The following is a 20,800-nucleotide window of genomic DNA, read 5'->3' as shown; positions in this document are numbered from 1 at the left end:
GGGGACACAGGTTCGAGCCCTGGTCCGGGAAGATCCCACATGCTGTGGAGCAACTAAGCCTGTGCACCACAACTACTGAGCCTGTGCTCTAGAGCCCGTGAGCCACAACTACTGAGCCCATGTGCCACAGCTACTGAAGCCCGTGCGCCTAGAGCCTCTGCTCCGCAGCAAGAGAAGCCACTGCAATGAGAAGCCTGCGCACCGCAGTGCAGAGTAGCCCCCACTCGCCGCAACTAGAGAAAGCCCGTGTGCAGCAACGAAGACCCAATGCAGCCAAAAATAAATAAAATAAAAATAAATATTTTTTTTAAATCCTACAAAAAAAAAAATAGTTTGCCTGAGGCTACAGAGTAAGTGATAATGCTGGGATTCCATCAGAGCCATCTGGCTCCAGAGTGACCTGGCTCTTGGCCAATGCAGTCTACTGCCTCTTGTTTAATTTAGAAGGATGAGAGGAACTAGTTTTCTGTAGCAACAAGCTCAGTGAAGCAAAATGACTTGACTTGCCCACAACCTCATAGCTAGTAAGTGACAGACTCTGGGTCCAGGGCCTTCCTGACTCTGCAATCCACACTCTTTCTACTCTCAGTTCTGACCTCTGGTTTTTCCTCCTGTCCAGGTTTCCCCTGCTGTGTTCCCTCTGGCCACCCTGTATCCCCTTGTGCTTGCTCATCTTGTTCGTTCTTGACATCATTGCTCCTCTCAACAGTAGTACAGCTAATTTTTTTCTTTTAAAATTGAAGTATAGTTGATTTACAATGTTGTGTTAGTTTCAGGTGTACAGCAAAGTGATTCAGTTGTATATATATATTTCTTTTTCAGATTCTTGTCCATTATAGGTTATTACAAGATATTGAATATAGTTCCCTGTGCTATACAGTAGGTCCTTGTTGTTTATTCTGTATATGGTAGTGTGTATCTGTTAATCCCAAACTCCTAATATATCCCTCCCCCGCCTTTCCCCTTTGGTAATCATAAGTTTGTTTGTCTGTGAGTCTATTTCTGTTTTGTAAATAAGCTCATTTGTATCATTTTTTTAGATTCCACATATAAGTGATATCTTTTGATATTTGTCTTTCTGTCTTACTTCACTTAGTATGATAATCTCTAGGTCCTTCCATGTAGCTGCAAATGGCATTATTTCATTCTTTTTTGATGGCTGAGTAATAGTCCATAGTGTGTGTGTATATATATGTACCACGTCCTCTTTATCCATTCATCTGTCGATGGACATTTAGATTGCTTCCATGTCTGGCTACTGTAAATAGTGCTGCTATGAACATTGGGGTGCATGTATCTTTTTGAATTAGAATTTTCATCTCTTACAGATATATGCCCAGGAGTGGGATTGCTGGATCATATGGTAATTCTATTTTTTGTTTTTTAAGGAACCTCCATACTGTTCTCCATAGTGGCTGCACCAATTTACATTCCCCCCCAACAGTGTAGGTTCCCTTTTCTCCACACCCTCTCTAGCATTTATTGTTTATAAACATTTGGGGAGGGGCAGTGCCACGCAGCTTGCATGATCTTAGTTCCCCAACCAGGGATCCAACCCAGGTTCTGGCAGTGAAAGCGTGGAGTCCTAACCACTGGACCGCCAAGGAATTCCCTATTTGTGGACTTTTTGATGATGGCCATTCTGACTGGGGTGAGGTGATACTTTATAGTAGTTTTTATTTTCATTTCTCTAATAATTAGCGATGTTGAGCATCTTTTCTTTTGCCTGTTGGCCATCTGTATGTCTTCAGTAGTAGAGCTATTTTTAAACCTTTATCAACAGCAGTATGCAAAACAATAAAAATGATCAGTGTTGTCTAATCTTTTCTGAAACAAGGGGAAATGTTAATTTTCTTTCTTCTTTTTATCTCCATGTACATTCCCTCCATCTCTTCTTTCTTTAGTAGTATTACTTATATAAAGGATGGGGAATGGGGTATTGGGGGAGTTTATTCTGGGCTTTGAAAAGCTGAGAAATGTTACCCTTCAGTTTGACTGTGGAGGCTGATAGATTCTGTGACCACTAGAGGGCACTGTGAGCCCACCTTTTGTGAATGCAGACAGGCAGCTGTTGGAAATCCGTGACTGTGGACACTCCCACAAACCAGTTGTGCATTGCAGCATTTTTATAGGAGCGCCAGATCTTGGGACTGAGCAATAGTGGCCACTTTCCTACCAAAACTCCTGAATTAGACCCCTGGAAGAAACTCCTCAGGGTCCAAGAGGAGCTTGGTTTGGGGGACTCCCTGTGGCTGTGCTGCTGCCCTGAGGTCTCCGTGCTTTCAGCCCTCCAGCAGGCTCTGCCCTCAGCTGCTCCATTGGGCCCCCCTTACACTCAAACTCAGTCATCCATCTTCCCAGCTTGTGAGGCCTGCCCCTTTTGGTACCAGATTCTTTTTTTTTTTTTTTTTTTAACATGTTCTCTTTTGTCTGAGAGGTCTGCATAAACACTGCTTTTGAGCAGTATCTTTAGTGAAGGAAAATGAAGCATAGCCTTTTTTTTTGCGGTACGCGGGCCTCTCACTGCTGTGGCCTCTCCCGTTGCGGAGCACAGGCTCCGGACGCGCAGGCTCAGCGGCCATGGCTCACGGGCCCAGCCGCTCCGGAGCATGTGGGATCCTCCCAGACCGGGGCACGAACCCATGTCCCCTGCATCGGCAGGCGGACCCTCAACCACTGCGCCACCAGGGAAGCCCGCCTTTTTTTTTTTTTTCTACATATTTATTGGAGTATAATTGCTTTACAATGGTGTGTTAGTTTCTGCTTTATAACAAAGAATCAGTTATACATATACATATGTTCCCATGTCTCTTCCCTCTTGCATCTCCCTCCGTCCCACCCTCCCTATCCCACCCCTCTAGGTGGTGCATTCTTTTAAGTAGTATGTCCACTGCCCCAACCCTTCCTCTGCTTGTGTGAGTCATTTTTTAATCTAAGAAATTGAAAAGATAGAGAAGCACAAAGAACAACCTAATAATAAACACCCACATTCCCACTACTCAGAAATAACTTTTAAAAAACCATTTTATCATATTTGCTTCCAGCCTACTTTTAAAAAAGAAATATAGTGTAACAGATTTAGCTATAAAGTCCCCTTTGACCAACACTCCTCTCCCATTTTTCCTCCCACTTTCCCCTTCCTCCACAGAAAAACAACTGTCTGAATTTAGTGGGTTTCCTTCCAGTCCATTTTTATATTTTCATATGTGCAAATGAAGCTATGCATCCATAAACTATGCATTGCTTTTGTCTGCTTTTATTTTTTTAATTTTTTAATTATATTTTTTATTGAAGTATAGTTGATTTACAATATATTAGTTTCCGGTGTACAGCACAGTGATTCAGTATTTTTATAGATTATACCCCATTAAAAGTTATTACAAAATAATGTATATAATTCCCTGCTCTGTACAATATAGTTTTGCCTACTCTTAAAGTCTTTTTTTTAAGTTATTTTATTTTATTTATTTTTGGCTGCATTGGGTCTTCGTTGTTGCGTGTGGGCTTTCTCTAGTTGCGGCGAGCGGGGGCTACTCTTCATTGCGGTGCGCAGGCTTCTCATTGTGGTGGCTTCTTTTGTTGTGGAGCATGGGCTCTAGGAGCACGGGCTTCAGTAGTTGTGGCGCACGGGCTTAGTTGCTCCGCGGCATGTGGGATCTTCCTGGACCAGGGATTGAACCTGTGTCCCCAGCATTGACAGGCGGATTCTTAACCACTGTGCCACCCGGGAAGTCCCTGCTCTTAAAGTTTTAATTTTCATCTCAATTATGCATGATATAGTTTGAAAAGTCAAATAGTTCTACAGGTCTTGTTGATTAAAGCAGCTATCTCAGTACCCCATAATTTCCTGTTCCTGGGAGCCAACCACTTTATTTTAGATGATCCTTGTGATATTTACTTCCATATGTCTGAATAACATGATAATGCCACCTCTTGAATGTTCATTTTAGGTGTTATCATTTGACCTCCCAATATACAGAATATGGATTTAGCTCTTTTTCACTCTGCCTACAAGAGGGAAAAAGAGATGGAGGGGGGAGGAGTCAACAGTGACAGTTTTGAAAGCTGGAAAGCAAATGAGTGGCAGTTTGGCAGTCCTGAAAAAGCTAAAATAAAGTTTTAGCCAGCACTAGGGAAAACTTATATTGCAGCACCCCTAAAAGGCTCTGAATTGGAGGCAGCAGGTACTTTAGAAGGTAGAAATGAAAGCAGGAGGATTGGTTTCTGACCCCCTACCTAACTCTGAACAGTGAGATGACTGCCCTTCCCAACTTTGGCTGCTTCTCAGTTCATTCTCTGGAGAAGGCAAACAGAGGGTCTGTAGTATTTGAAGGCATTATCTTCTGGCTTCCAGAAGTTCATTTTAAGAAGTTCAGTATCTTTCTGACTCTTGAACTGTTGTAAAAATGTTCCTTGATCCACTCCAGACATTTGAAGGATTATCTCTTTGTCCCCAGAGTTTTGAAATTTAATAGTGATGTGTATTAATGTAGGTTTATTTTCATCTATTGGGCTGGCACCTAGTGGCCCCTTTCATTATGGAAATTCTTCTTTTTCAGTTTTGGGAAAATTTTTGAGTTATTTATTTGAATTCCCCCCTCCCACACCCCCAATTTTCCTTGTCACTTTTCTGGCACTCCTGTTATTTGGGTGTTGGTCTTCTTGGACTGACCCTCTAAGTCATTTTCTTTTCTTTCTTTTTTTTTTTTGTGAATGGTATATATTTTTTAAAATTTATTTTAGTTTTGGCTGCATTGGGTCTTTGTTGCTGCGTGCGGGTTTTCTCTAGTTGCGGTGAGCGGGGGCTACTCTTTGTTGTTGTGCGTGGGCTTCTCGTTGTGGTGGCTTCTCTTGTTGCGGAGCCACGGGCTCTAGGCATGCAGGCTTCAGTAGTTGTGGTGCATGGGCTTCAGTAGTTGTGGCTCGCGGGCTGTAGAGTGCAGGCTCAGTAGTTGTGGCGCACGGGCTTAGTTGCTCCAAGGCATATGGGATCTTCCCGGACCAGGGATCGAACCCGTGTCCCCTGCATTGGCAGGCGGATTCTTAACCACTGCGCCACCAGGGAAGCCCTTTTTTTTTTTTAATTAGAGAAAAAACGTATATTGAATATCTGAAAAACAATTCCTAAGAGATCAGCTTTTCCAGAAAACTGCAGCTACCCAATGCATTGTACCTATCATGTTAAGACGTGCACTGGACACAAATATAAAAACCACGACTAACACAAAATTGTAAATCCACTATACTTCAATTTAAAAAAAAAACATGAAATAAGCCACCATTACTCAACAATCTGAGCAAAGATAAACTGCATCTTTCCTATTTTTAATTTCTTCCTCCTTTTTTTTTTTTGGCAGTGCCGTGTGGCTTGTGGGATCTTAGTTCCCTGACCAGGGATTGAACCCAGGCCCTTGGCAGTGAGAGCGCAGAGCCCTAACCACTGGACAACCAGGGAATTCCCAATTTCTTCTTCTTTTTATTTATTGAGTTTTTAAAAATTTCTGCTAGTATGCTTTCATTTTAAAGGTCTCATGTTTGTTTTCTGAATGTTCACTTCTTCTTCTTTTTTTTTTTTTTTTTGCGGTACGCGAGCTTCTCACTGTTGTGGCCTCTCCCGTTGCGGAGCACAGGCTCCGGACGCGCAGGCTCAGTGGCCATGGCTCACGGGCCCAGCCGCTCCACGGCATGTGGGATCTTCCCGGCCCAGGGCACGAACCCGTGTCCCCTGCATCAGCAGGCGGACTCTCAACCACTGCGCCACCAGGGAAGCCCTGAATATTCACTTCTTGAAACAGCATGTTCTTTCACAAATAAAATATCTTTAAGTCTCAGGATATTGATGATTTTTTGGGGGGGGGGGATCTTGATTTCTTCTTGACGCATAGCCTCTGTTTCCTCCCAGTTGTTTTTTTCTGCTTGCTTATATTGATCTCTGTCTTCCATATTAAAGGTTTTCTTGTATAACTTGTGACTTTATCTACTCATACTTAAGAGTGTAGCACTGAGTAGTTCTCTGGAAACTCTGCGAACATGGGTGTGGTCTTCACCGAGGGTGATCTGGCTGGCCTATTTCCTTGGGGAACTCTCAATGTTATATCTTCAAGTTTTCTCTCTTGGACTGGTCAGATTATCTTAGAGAAGTTCTTCCAGTCTCCTGCATGGAAGATACATTTCTGCCTGCCAGGGTCTGGAAGCTGAATGAGCCAGGTGAGGGAAGAGGACCTGTAGTCTAAATATTTCATAAACTAAATAGTTCATAAACTTGTGCTTAATTATCCCGTTTCCATTACGGTACTTCCATCTTCAACTGTGCCTTGTGTCCCTCAGTAACAAAGACGGTGGAAGCAGCAGGTGTGTAGGATAGAGTTGAGAATGGGTGAGGAATGTGCCCTGATGTTTGGCCTCAAACTGTGGATGGTGCCTGGATAAATAAACGATGAATATCAGTTTCTTTCCAGTGCTCCAACTCCTTATGTTTTGTAACCACATCCCATTGAAGAATTAGTTCATCCCCTCAGTAATCAAGTCTAGTGGCCGTCCAGGTAGGCAGCTGCTGCCTATGAACTTCAACACAGGCCAGGTGGCTGTACCACAGCTCCCTTGTGCATTAGGGGGAAGAAAGAAATCAGTTATAGAGCTGCTAATCTCTTCTCTGACAGCTGGAGGATGAAGCTCTAAGCTGGTTCTTTATAATAGGAAGGAAATTCTGACAGACAGAGTGTGAAGAGAAAGCTTAAGAAGCCCCTGCGTCTGCTGGACTTGTGGGCTTTGTGGAACTGGAAGTGCTCAGATGCCTTCTAACTCACAGTGTTAGGCACAAGTTTTTGAAGGCCAGGATACAAAAGATTCCATTCAGTGTAGGACAACTCCACAAAGGAACAGATTTCCAAGATAGCAGTAGCACAGGGAAGGAGATCAAGGCAGGTGATTTCTCCCTCTCCTTCTTGCCAGGGGAAAAATAGTTGATCCAAAGACTAGATGTCCAGTGGCCTTCTGGGGTTGTCAGGGCAATCACTTACTCTCTGAACAACCATAAACTGTAAGATCCCCTTTGCCTCAGTTTCTCTGAGAACGGAGAAGAAATGACCTACCGCATAATCTGTCACCCAGAGTCAATTGTATTTTAATGTATTGCTTTTTTCAAGTATTATTTACATAGTTAAAATCTAATAGAATGTGCAATTCTGTTTCCTGCTTTTTAGCTTATTATTTTATCGTAAGCATTTATTTCCCTTCATCATTAAAAAAAGTTCTTGGCCAACTTAATTTTAAAGGTTGTAACCATTCCTCTCTTGTTGGACATTAGTATCAGATAACTTTTCATAATTAAAAATAAAACTGCCATACATGTCTGCAGGTTTACACCTTTTAAAATAAATTTAAAATTTTAAAATAATACAGAAAAGTACACAGTAAAAAAAACTCACCCCAAATTCCATCACTTAAAGAAATCACTATTCATATTTTAGTTAATATTCCTCTCTGCTGATACACTTAACCTGAATTTCATATTATCTCCCTGAAACCGAGCAAGAGTCTGCATGCCCTCTCGGGTGCTCCTCCGTGTCGCCTGTTTCTTGTTTGTAGTAAAGAAAAAAAAAAGGCTTTAATCTCGTAGGTCCTCCCCAAATTCCAAAGAGCAGGCTCAAGCATTAATAGGACAATAGAGTCACAGGACATAGTTCCAGTTCCTCCTGAAGGGATATAGATAACAATCTGATAGGTATCTTTGAGTTCTACAGAAACTAAGACCCCTACCCATATGGAGGATAGTGACTACAAGCATGGGTACCCTAGACTGGTTGGAACCAGAAGGTTGAGATTCCGGAGACATCACCCTGTTACTTCACCACCGACCAATCAGAATTAAGTCACACATCCTGCAGCCCTAAATTTTGTCTATCAGGGAGGTCGGGCTTTTTGAGCACTAGCTGTTTGTTCCGCTTGGCACCCTGCAATAAACTTTTCTCTGCTCCAAACTTTGACATTTTGGTTTACTTGACTTCATTGTGCCACTGGCACACGAACTTGAGTTGGACATCTATTAGAATTAACAGGGCAGGAATTCCCTTGACGTCCGGTGGTTAGGACTCCGTGCTTTCACTGCCAAGGGTTCAGTCCCTGATCGGGGAACTAAGACGCCGCAAGCTGTGTGGAGGGGCAAAAAAATAATAATAATAAAAAAGAGGGAATTAATTAACAGGGCAAAAGAATTGGCCTTGTTTAAGGCAACATGTAATTTTTAAAAAATTTAATTCAATTTATTTAGGCTGCATTGGGTCTTCATTGCTGTGCACGGGCTTTCTCTAGTTGGGGCGAGCAGGGGCTCTAGGTGCTCAGGCTTCAGTAGTTGTGGCTCTCCGGCTCTAGAGCGCAGGCTCAGTAGTTGTGGCCCACGGGCTTAGTCGCTCCACAGCATGTGGTATCTTCCCAGACCAGGGGTCGAACACCATGTCCCTTACACTGGCAGGCGGATTCTTAACCACTGTGCCACCAGGGAAGTCCCCAACGTGTAATTCTCTAGCCTTGAAATTTTGACCTAGTGATACCTAACTTCTTTTTTTGGACTGATGTTAAATTCCAAGCTCAGAATGTTCTAGAAATCACCACAGTAGGCAAGGTCCTAATTTATTCCTTCTAAAAACAGAGCCATTAAAGTTCGGAAAGCTTTTAGGGTCCCGATTTCATTGATGCAGAAAAATCAAGTCACTTTAAGCCGTAAGTCGGCGCTCTCCCCACGTGACACCTCTTTTCCTTTAAATGCCTGCTCACGTGATCTTAGACTTGCACACTCGGAGGCAATTTAGGGTAGGGTAGAAAGTCATTCCTCCCCCACCTTCCCAACCCTAGGGTTTCTAGCGTTCGTTCCCCGGAAGCCGCAACTCCTTTGGAGACTTTCTCTTCCTCATGTCGTGTCACCCGTTGTCACTTCTTCCCGTTAGTCACCGGCACTAGAGCTCCATCTCTACTACAGAATCCCGCTTGCTGGAGGAAGAGGGATTGGGACTACAACTCCCAGGGGGCATCGTGCGCCCAGCCCTTGGCGGCGCGCAGTGGTGGTCGGGGGCTGAGGTCCCACTGTCTTTTCGCCTCGTGCGGCCCAGAGCAAGCGCACTACAGGTTCCGTGGCTCCACGCGCGCGAGCGAGCCAGGTCGGGGCGGGGCGGGGCGGGACGGGGCGGTGGGGGAGAGGCGGGGGCTGGCTGGCGGGCGGGCAGAGGAAGGGGGTGGGAGCGGAGGCGATGGAGGGGAGGAGGGGGGGAAGGGGGGGGGGGGGGGGAAGGGGGGGGGGAGGCGGGGCCGAGCAGGAGCTGGTGTCTGAGCCGGCGGTTGCAGTGGAGGCGGTGATGTCGGTGCAGGTCGTGTCAGCAGCGGCTGCCGCGAAGGTGCCTGAGGTGGAGCTGAAGGACCTGAGCCCCTCCGAGGCGGAGCCGCAGCTGGGACTGAGCACGGCGGCCGTGAGGGCCATGGCCCCCCCAGCGGGCGGCGGGGACCCTGAAGCTCCAGCTCCCGTGGCGGAGCGGCCCCCGGCCCCTGGCCCGGGATCGGGGCCCGCTGCGGCTCTCAGCCCAGCCGCTGGGAAAGTGCCTCAGGCGTCGGCCATGAAGCGGAGCGACCCTCATCACCAGCATCAGAGGCACCGCGACGGCGGCGAGGCCCTGGTCAGCCCCGACGGCACCGTCACCGAGGCGCCGCGCACGGTCAAGAAGGTATTGGGGCCGGGCTGCCTCTTTCGGAGAGCGAGGGTGGGAGGGGGAACCGCAGATCCTCTCGGCGCTGCGGCACCACCCTCAAGGCCCTCCCTTCTGATCGTAGGAGCAAAGAGATCCCTTTTCCCCGTAAACCCGCTCTCTCAGAGATGTTCCCACCCGGGCCCCAGTGCTGGGGAGCGAAGACTCCCGTTGGTACGGCTGTACTTAGTAGCTGGGAATAACATGGAGGTAGCGCTGTCCCCTGCTCCTTGGAATAGTATTACCCCTCTCTGTACTCCCAACATACTCCCGTGTGTATTTTCCAGACTATCGGGGAGAAGACCCCGATGGTGTAGAAAAAGCTTACTGCTTATGAGAGTTCATCGAGCAATAAGGATGGAAAGAGCTTTTCTATTTGGAGATCTTTTCTATAAGGAGTAGTTACCTCGCACTGAGATCCTCAGTTGTCTGGTTTCTGTACAGATGATGATTTTCTGCCTTTCTGTGGCTAAGCGCTTCCATCGAGCAGTATTGATGCCGTGCCCTTCATTCCAGATACTGCAATATCCTTACATCTTCTCTGAATGTAGAAGGGTAATGGAGAGATTCTCTTCACTGTTTTCTCTTCAGAGGTTTGTCCTCTCTGCTCAGTAGTTGGTCACCAAGATTATTAGACTGTGTATGAAGATAATGATTGTTTTATTGGTTCTTTTATTATGATCTGAAAGTGTTAGGAAGAAATGCTTCTACTTTTGGGAAAGGCGATCACTGTGGGGTTTTCTGTCTCAGCTGTCAGCTTCTTTCAGATATAGTTTTGAAGAGGCCGTAGCCTCAGAACACCAAGGAGTAGGTGTGCCTAAATGTTTGATATTCCCAGTATTACCCTTACAATGGCTATCTGTGGTGTGTCTGTCCTCTCATAAAGCAAATCAGTACGGAAGAAAAAGGGCAAATATTGCAAATACAGAGATGTGGATCGTATGAAAAGGGATTATCATTTTAATTTCCGAGGTATAATGTGAACACAGTAATTTATAGGTTTTTTTACTTTGTGAATGATTTTTAAAAATCTATTTATTTATTTTTGGCTGTGTTGGGTCTTTGTCGCTGTACGCGGGCTTTCTCTAGTTGCGGCGAGCGGGGGCTACTCTTCATTGCGGTGCGCGGGCTTCTCATTGCGGTGGCTTCTTCTGTTGCGGAGCACGGGCTTCAGTAGTTGTGGCTCGTGGGCTCTAGAGCGCAGGCTCAGTAGTTGTGGTTCACGGGCTTAGTTGCTCCTGGGCATGTGGGATCTTCCCGGACCAGGGCTCGAACCCGTGTCCCCTGCATTGGCAGACGGATTCTTAACCACTGGCCACCAGGGAAGTCCCCTTGTGAATTATTTTTAATTGCTTTATCAGAACAGCAAAGAAGTGATGTGAAGTCTGCATTGGTTTCACTGTGCAGGATTCAGCTGAGTTGGAACCTTGTATCCAGCCTAACTTTGGTTGTAATAGCCTCATTATTAAGGTATGAAGCAGAGAACCCTTCCATTTTAATTAGCCAAATATAGGTGATAACATCAGAGGCAAGACTGAAGGAATTTGTTTAATGATGCTTTAGGACAGTGTCTTTCTCATTTGCATTATGAAACTTCTCTGGGAGGAATTATAGGAGGAAAGAGAGGCAGCACAGGCACCAGTGCTGGTACTACCTAGATTTGAGTCTGGAAATCCGAAATGTATTTGTAACTAGTTGAGGTGCTTTATAACTTTGGCCAAATCCACTGATTAAGGGTCTTTTTGTGTAAAATCTGTATTTTGATTAGGTCTCTTGAGGGTAAGAGTGTTTAACAAATTGCCTTTATTTATTTTTTTGGCCTTGTCATGAAGCTTGCGGGATCTTAGTTCCTTGACCAGGAATTGAACCTGGGGCCACAGCAGTGAAAGCGTGGAGTCCTAACCACTGGACTGCCAGGGAACTCCCCAACAAATTGCCTTTTTTTTTTAATATTTATTTTTATTTATTTGGCTGCATCGGGTCTTAGTTGTGGCACGTGGGATCTTCGTTGCAGCATGTGCTGTCTTTTTGTGTGGCCCGCGGGCTCAAATTGCCTTTAGAACATGGGATTTACAGTCAAGCAGACCTGGGTTTGAATCCTAGTACCCCCACTAACTAGCTTTTGGGTAATTTCCAAATTCTCTAAATCTTAGTTTTCTCCTTTATAAAGTGAGGTTACTAATACGATTGAGGATTAGAAATATTTGTAGAGGGCTTAGCATTGAATTTGGCACATATAGTGAGGGCTTGAGAAGTTACAGCAATCATTAAGAATTGATTTTATTTTTTTCTTCCTTCCATCATGGCTTAAGTGCACCACTATGGCTTCCTTTAAATGGTGCATACTATTCAATATATTCTATATAAGGCAGTGAGAAAATCACAGGCCAGAATCAGTCTGTTTTTCCTAATTCTAGATGTGTTTCTTGACCATTTTCCTTGTTGCTGAACCACATTCTTCCTGTTTTTCCAGCATCAAAATGTAGGTCCCATGATTCTAGATTTACTCAGCAGCCTCAAGGCTATGGAAGACAGGGCTGAGCTTGCCTTACAATGTTAATTGCAACCAAAAAACAACTTCTGTACTGGAAGTTAAGCAGGTGAAGCTCCGAGCGAGGATGCAGCTGTATGACACAACTACAGGCATTGCTGAGCTACTTTTGGGGGGCAGAATCTTTAACTTTCTTGACATCGAATTAGCTAAATTAAAACAAGTGCATGAGACTGACCTTCTTTCTTCAAGTTGAAAGTCACCTCCCCAAGGGACTGCGGTGTGATATTTTGATTTGTTAAGCCTTTCTTGATTTTTAATTTATTTAAATAATCATTCTGACCTTGACTCCCTTCTGCTTTTATTTTAGTGTAGGTTATTTTGTAACTGTCACATACAAGCTTGTTTATCTTAAGCATATTTCCATTGATGGTTTCCCTTACTCCGTTGGTGTATGTCATCAGTTTTCTTAGTACTGTTATTCTGTTCAGTCACACAAGGGAAATAAGCTTTTCATAAGAGCCAGACTTTCCAAGTGCAGCATTTAATAAGAATGAACATATGGTGTGCAGGTTACTCAGTCCCATCTTATCCTTGGCATCTACCTCCATCCTGTAATTTGTGGTGCCCTGGGGACCAGATCTTGTCACCGTGGCTATCATATATTTGTATATAATGTTTTTCTTCATAAATGAACTCAACAAACCAAGAATCTCTGTAAGAAGTGATTTGTGAAATAGGAAGATAAAGTGCACAGTGAATGCAGTTGCAATAGTTGAGAGGATTTCTTCCCTGTGTTCTTGAAAATGGGGTAATAGGAATGTCACAGCACAGCAGGGAAGACAAGGCAGGAGAGGATTTATTTCAGAAAAGTTAAAACTTTCTGACAATAAGGCTGTGAGCCTAAGAACCACAACTAGTTTGTGCTTACGTCAATATCAGTAATGACCATGTTCAAGCAGATTCCTTTTTTTTTTTTGGCAAATGAATCCACCTTGCGCTGGCTTTGTTGCTGTCAGCAGAGAATGAGTTGAGCCATGCTAGTGCTTTCTTGCCCTGAATTCTTTAAGTTCTTTATTTGGTTAATTATGGACTACTAAAATGGAAACTTTTGGATATAGTCATGGGAATGGGGGAGCAGTATTACTCCTTTTGCCAGTTAGGAAAGTATAGCCTTGCAAAATGTTCAGTAAGGCACTTGGCAGATTGACCGTAATAACAATTACCATTAATTGGCCCTTTATATATTATTGGCATTTTTCTAATCCTGACAGCTACACAATGAGATATAAGTGGCATTATCTCCATTTCACAGATAAGGAAATGAGGTCCAGAGACGGTAAAGTGCCTTGACCAAGATTATACATCTAGAAAGTGGCAAAGGTAGGACTTAAAACCCCTGTTTTAAATCTTGGTCTGTTTCCGAAGCCCGTGTCCTTTTTATTATGCCACACTGATTCTAACTTCTTAGTTGCTGGGTTCTGGCTTTCTCCCAGAAATCTGTCAGAATACTCAGTGAACTCTAACTTATGTCTTTCTGGTTTAAGACTTAGGTCATCCTAAATCCAAAGTAAGGAGGGTCTGAGTCAGGGCTTTAGGAAGAGGATGGGAAAAAATTGTACAAATGTAGAATCTCAGAGAATTGTAGAATTATGAGAGAGGGAGAAGAGGATCTTATATGTATATAAAAAAGCATTTCAAAATCAATGATCCATTTTCACATTAGTAATTTAGTGATAATTTGAGAGATATATTCTTATTTTTAAAGTTATAAATAAATCAGGAGTACCTGTCCAGCTAACAGTTTTCCTTGTTCTTTAAGACCCACCTTCTCGGGCTTCCCTGGTGGCGCAGTGGTTGAGAGTCCGCCTGCCGATGCAGGGGACACGGGTTCGTGCCCCGGTCCGGGAAGATCCCATATGCCGCAGAGCGGCTGGGCCTGTGAGCCATGGCCGCTGAGCCTGCGCGTCCGGAGCCTGTGCTCCGCAACGGGAGAGGCCACAACAGTGAAAGGCCCGCGTACTGCTAAGAAAGAAAGAAAAAAAAAAAAAAAAAAAGAAAAGACCCACCTTCTTTTATGAATCAATCTCTAGTTAAACATTTTGAAAATTAGAAGGGGAAGCATATTGTTATGTATTCCTGCTGTGTCCCAGGCATTGTATTAGAGCTTTACATATACTATTTTATTTAAGCCTTTTAAAAGCTCTCAGAAATAGGTAGTGTTATCCTTGTTTTATTGAGGAAACCGAGGGTTGGAGAGATTAAGGAATTTGTCTCAAGGTTACACGTTTAGTAACTGTGATGTGAGCTAACAGAACTCTAATCTGTTTGACTCTCATGCACAAACTCCATTGCTTTTCTTTCTTCTTTTTTTTGGCCCAGCGGCATGTGGGATCTTAGTTCTCTGACCAGGGATCGAACCTGCACCCCTTACATTGGAAGTGTGGAGTCTTAACCACTGAACCGCCAGGGAAGTCCCTCCATTGCTTTTCTTTCTTTTTTAAAAAAATTTAAATATTTATTTATTTGGCTGTGCTGGGTCTTAGTTACAGCACGCAGGATCTTCACTGTGGCATGTGGGATCTTTAGTTGTGTCATGCGGGATCTAGTTCCCTGACCAGGGATCAAACCTGGGCTCCCTGAATTGAGAATGCAGAGTCTTACCCACTGGACCACCAGGGAGGTCCCTCCATTGCTTTTCAATTGAAGTATTTCTCTGTTCAAAGTTTAGCTTAAACCTTTCAAGTCTTAGTTAATCTGTATATTTTTGTGGATGTTTCTGTTATTTCACAGGCGGTTTTTAATTTATTGAGCTTATTTAATGGTCTTACCATTTATTTATGTGAACATTTATGAATTTTCTGAGAAGGTAGCCCTTATTTTGTATAATTTCTGAATTCTCTTCTTCCTGGGAAAGATTGAACATTAAGAGCTGTTTTAGGAGGTTGCTCAGAGCTGAAGTTGCAGTTGTGTATTTAATGTCCTGAGGAAGACGACTTTGGTCCTTAGTGTCCAGTTAATAGAAGAAATGGATAGTTCATGAAAAGGGAGAGTGAGTTTCTTTATTATATCATTTCCTTGAAAGTGTTCTTCTCCCCCACAGTAAAAGAAAAAAAAAAAGGAAGAGATTTGTTGGGATCTTCATTCTGACTTCATTCTTTCTTGGTAGTCCTTGTTTAAATAATTCAGAGAGGTACAACTGAGGTGGATGGGAGAAGAGTAAATCTTGGCAGCTGCCCGGATCCACCCGCCTGCCATCGTGTTCAGGTGGTATGCACAATTAGAGGAGCTGAAATTCCACTCCTCCAATAAGAGGTTTAGTTAGATTGATCAGGTTTCTGTGGAATTTGGAGAAGCTTTTTATAGTCTGAATGACCTATGGCCCGAGATTTGGTGAGAGCTGAGCAGAGGAGAAAGCAGTGGAGTGAAATTTCTTCTGTAATGGTTCCAAGTAAAACTACTTTGATTAAATTAAATAACTTAAGCCATATGATGTGTATGATTTTCAGTTCCCTCTTCCCCATCTATATTGTGCAGCAATTCAGTTAGCCATTTTCCCTCTTGGACACTGCATTAATAGCTGGTGATTTCCTATTCTTTTTTTTTTTTTTAAGGGTCTTTCAATAGAAATGGACTGGTTTGGGGCACCTGATTCTTATCCACTGTGCCACCAGGGAAGTCCCTCCAGTCTTCTTTATCTCAGAACTTATATTAAGGAAGGGTATAGAGGTTCTAGAGCTGCTAGTTGAGTTTCTGTAAGTCAGGCTTTTCCTTAAAGCCTTTCTGAATACTGCAAAGCTGTCATTGAAAGTTAAGCAAGCTGAGACTTAAACTGGCTTCATCTTCCCTACAGATTTATCTCCTGCAGTGCTCCAATGTGAACCCTTCTGATCATTCTAAAAGATTTGATTTGATATTGTTGACTACCTTTTCCTGGAAACTCTTTTCTCAGCTTCAGTTATAACTTCATTTATGGCTACCATTTACTGAATACTTACTCTCTTCTAGGCCTCTATCTATCTCATCTCATTTAATCCTCATAGCAACTTTATCAGACGAATATTATCATCTTTATTTTATAGATTAGAAAATATAGGCCCAAAGAGAGTAATTAACTTGCCTAAGGCTTTGCCAATCTTTGATGCCTTTGGGATCAGTGAGATGAAACACTGCCCACAGCAATAGTGAGAGGCTTTGCCACACTGCCAACCCCTTACTTTTCTGATTAAACGCCCATGTGAAATTTGCTTAAGTTATTGCACCTAGGCTGCTGAGACTATTCTGCAACCTTTTGGATCCCAGGATCTACCCTCTTCCAAGGGGAGGCCTCACATCCCTGTTTACCTCAGTCACTACCTGACACCTAGTCAACCATTGTCTTCCTAATACTCATTCCCTTAACACTCTCCTCATTCTCTCAGCCAGTCCAATCTTCCCAAACCTTTCCACTGTGTTCTCTGCAACTTGCCCCTTCATTATCAGTAAATCTTCTTGTAGCATCAGCCTCTAGCAGCAAGATCAAGTTACAGCGGCAACACTGGCATCTGGCACCCGTTATCCTGAGCTATAATGGTGCAGCCCAAGCTGCAGCATCTCCTGCTTGGTATCCTGAACTACAATGGTACAGCCCAAGCTGCAGCATCTCCTGCTTGGTACCCTGAACTATAATGGTGCAGCCCAACCTGCAGCATCTCCTACTTGGCATAAGCAAACATGACATCTTTTCCAAGCCCATTCTGTGGTGGTGTTTTTAACTGTGTAGCCCTGAAAGCTACCTCATGTCCTTTCTGTAAATTCTTTTTCTGTCCAACTCAGCCAGAGTTGACTTCTGCTGTTTATGGAACTCTGAGTGATGCACTGATTGAACCTAACCATCTGCCTTTTTAGTTGCCTGCATCTGTGGAGCTGAGAGTTGCTAGAGAAAATCAGAAAACCAGGTAGATCAATGTCACTATAAATTCATAGTCGTCAACCTCATATGCTTGATCATCGCTGCCTCGTAATGTTATACATTTTCTAGTAAGGTTACTTTCACACTCACTGCAAATGATTATTTCATACTGTATGTTTTTACTTCTAATTTCACATGTGTTCTTTTTAAACTAGTGATATGCCTTATACTTGTTATAAAAACAGAAACCACCAAAAGGGAATTCCTTCATCTTTGTACCTCCCAAATCTACAAACCTACCTCCATCTGGGGTTCATCTTTTTCTCTTTCCCTCATGTTATGATAGGGGAAGATGTGTCCTTCATTCTGTCAAAGGCCAGTCCCTCCACAAGTGTTCTAATCACATTCTCCAGTCTTCTTTTTTTTTTTTAAGATTTAATGTTATTTATTTTTGGCTGCATTGGGTCTTTGTTGCTGCTTGTGGGCTTTCTCTAGTTGTGGTGAGCAGGGGCTACTCTTCGTTGTGGTGCGAGGGCTTCTCCTTGCGGTGACTTCTCTTGTTGTGGAGCACGGGCTCTAGGCATGCGGGCTAAGTAGTTGTGGCACGAGGGCTTAGTTGCTCCGCGGCATGTGGGATCTTCCCAGACCAGGGATAGAACCCATGTCCCCTGCATTGGCAGGTGAATTCTTATCCACTGTGCCACCAGGGAAGTCCCTCCAGTCTTCTTAAATAACTTCTTCCTTTGGTTATTTCCTCTTTCTATTAGAGCCTTTTCTACAGATTTCCTTGCTCTAATCTCTCCCATTTTGAAAACCCTGTCCTCTAACCTCCATATCTCCTTTCTGCTACTGTCCTATCTTTCTACTCCCTAATGCAGCTAAATTTCTTAAAGGAGTTTTCAGTGTATGCTATATACACCTTTTGTCTTCCCACACTCTTTAACCCACTCCTATTCTAATACTCTGACCCACACGACGCCCTCTTGCTGAAGCTAATAATGTCCATCAGATTCTCACATGGCTATCTGCTTTTTCATCCCTCATCATATCAGACCTCTTGGGAGCATTTGACACCAATTTCTTACCAAAACACTCTCCTCTCTTGGCTTCCATTACCCTCCTCTTTACTAGTTTTCCTCTTATTTCCCCAGCTGCTCCTTCTCAGTCTTCTTTATGGGTTCTTTCTCCTTGATCCTGGGCGCTCTGCTCTTTCCATTGTGTTTTCTTCCTAAGTCATCGACAACATTCCTGTGCCTTTAAGTATCATCTACATACCAACAACTCACCAGATTATTTCTTTAGCCAGGACCCCTCTTCTGAATGCCAATCTTGTGTGTGTACAGCTCCCTACTTGCAGTTGGACTTCAGAACTAATGTCAAAAATGGAATTTTTGTCTCCTGTCTAATCCTCAAAATATGTTCTTGTTTTCTTCATATCAGTAAAATGGTATTTACATTATTTTTTCCCTTTTTTAAAAAAAAGTTGTTTTTAATTACACAAGTAATGCTTGAATGTATTCTTGTGAAATAATTCAATCTAATGAAGGAAACTCCTTCCTTGGCCCTCAGCCAGTCTTGTTCCCCTCCCCAGAGACCTCTGCTATCAACTTATCTTTTTCAACTTTACATTCATATTGTACATAGAGAAACTGGTAGCTTTATAATAACTTGTACATAAATAAAAGCACATTATATATATATATATATATATATATATACACACACATATTGTTTTGCAGGTTGCTTTTTCCACTTAACAGAATGTCTTGGAGCTTTTTATATATCATTACATATATATGTGTCGCATACTTTTTGACTGCTGAGTTGATTTCCAAAGTCTATACCATTGTTGTTTATTAAACTATTCTGTTGATGCACATTTAACTTAATTTTTATATGCTATAGTAGCTATCTGTATGCATTCCTTTTGTGTACATGTATAAGTGTTTCTCTAGGATAGATACCTAAAAGTAGAATTTTGGAGTTGAAAGATATTCACATTTTAAGCTTAATACATAATATCATGTTGCCTTCAAAAATGTAGTACCATTTTATACATCCACTAACTATATACAAGATAACCCTTTTACTACACCTTCACCAATACTGGATATTTTTACATCTTTTATAAGAAAAAAAGACATAAAGGTGTAAAGATGCCTTTTTTTAAAGGCATTTACTATTGTTTTTAGTAGTATTTTTTCTGCTTATAGTGAGGCTGAGAATATTTTCATGAATAGATTGGTAATTTATATTCCTTTTCTTGTAATTATCTGTTCATATTTATTCATTAACAAATATTTATTGAGGGATTACTATGTGCCAAGTGCTGGGTGTTCAGCAAAATAGATGAAGATCTCTGCCCTCCTATTGACTTGCCTTTTTCATGTTGGCTTGTAGGAATTCTTTATACTTTCTGGATATTAATTCTTTCGTTGTTGTTGTTGGCCGCGCCACACAGCACGCGGGATCTTAGTCCCCAGCCAGGGATCGAACCCATGCCCCCTACAGTGGAAGCACAGAGTCTTAACCACTGGACCCCCAGGGAAGTCCCTGGGTATTAATTCTTTGTGAATATGTTACAAATATTTTTTCTACTCTATTTCTTGTTGACTTGTAAGTTTGTTTATATTAAAAGTTTTTATGTAGTCAGATTGGCCATTTTTTTCTTTTATGACTTAAACATTTTGTGTCTCAGAATGGCCTTTCCTACCCCAGGTTTATAAACAAGTTCTTTTAAATTTTCTTCAGCTGTTTTCATGGTTGTGTTTATTATCTTTTGGTCTTCAGTCCATCTGGAATTTATTTTTGTTTGTAATATAAGATAGGGACTATTTGGAATGTTAGATAGCTCTATTTGGCCCCAAATAAAATTTAATATTGTACTTGCTTGGGTTTGTTCTCTTTTTTTTTCCTCTTTAACTTGTGCTTCTTAACAGTTTTTTTAAGGAATTTTTACCACATTCATGTCTGTTGTTTCTGTGAGAGAGAAAAGATTATCCTTCCGGATGCTTGTTTAATAATCTCCCCCAGTACATTCTGAGCTTCTTTTGTGCAAAAACCACTTATGTGTTGTGTGCTGAACACTGCTAAGTGGTAGGGTTATTAAATCAAAATAACATTCTTGCCCTCAAGAAGAGGGTAGGGAATGTGGATAGGAAAATAAACAAGTACAATCTAGTCTAGTATGAGCACTGCTGGAGCAGGAATTGTTGCAGTTTGTGGAGGTCAGCATTGAAATGGAGGTATATCACCTTAGGAAAATGAGTTGGTTGTCCACCCAGGAAGCTTCACAGTGTAGCAGAAACTTTGTGAGGTTTCCATGTTCCAGCTTTACAAATCCAGAAATTCACATTTTTAGTACATTTAGAGTTCATTCACCTCTTAGGACTGGTTCATTCAAACCAGACTCACAAGAGACTCATTTAAAACAAAATGATATCTTCTAATTTATGGTCAGAACAGAACTTACAAGCTAATCTGAAATACATGTCTGTCAGGAGACTTCAGAAAGTCTACATGGGAAGTCTAATCATAAAGACAGTTTCTTAAGTTTGGAATCTTTTAGGTCCTTGCTACACAAACCAGTCTATGATCAGAAGCATTGGCATCACCTTTGATCTTGTTAGAAATGCACAGTCTCAGGCAATTGGTTCTGTACTAGTGCATACCCACCAGAACCTTAAA

At 42.5% G+C, this 20,800-nt stretch overlaps 1 protein-coding gene across 3 annotated transcripts in view; it reads left to right on the top strand.

Moving 5' to 3' along the window:
* Positions 1–9,309: 9,309 nt before the first annotated feature.
* Positions 9,310–20,800, top strand: part of AHCYL2 (adenosylhomocysteinase like 2) — a 170,400-nt gene continuing 158,909 nt past the window's right edge. For all 3 annotated transcript variants that reach the window (XM_027101958.1, XM_027101957.1, XM_027101959.1), the window contains exon 1: positions 9,310–9,710. In XM_027101958.1, coding sequence (XP_026957759.1) covers positions 9,348–9,710 — 363 coding nt within the window. In that variant the 5' untranslated portion in view covers positions 9,310–9,347. The remainder of the gene's footprint in view (positions 9,711–20,800) is intronic.

This window comes from Aethalodelphis obliquidens, unplaced genomic scaffold (genome assembly GCF_003676395.1).
Source record: "Aethalodelphis obliquidens isolate GAN/ISIS:26980383/991018 unplaced genomic scaffold, ASM367639v1 scaffold5, whole genome shotgun sequence".
NCBI lineage: Eukaryota > Metazoa > Chordata > Mammalia > Artiodactyla > Delphinidae > Aethalodelphis > Aethalodelphis obliquidens.
The sequence above is the reverse complement of the archived record's forward strand: the minus strand, read 5'-3'. Positions and strand labels throughout refer to the sequence as shown.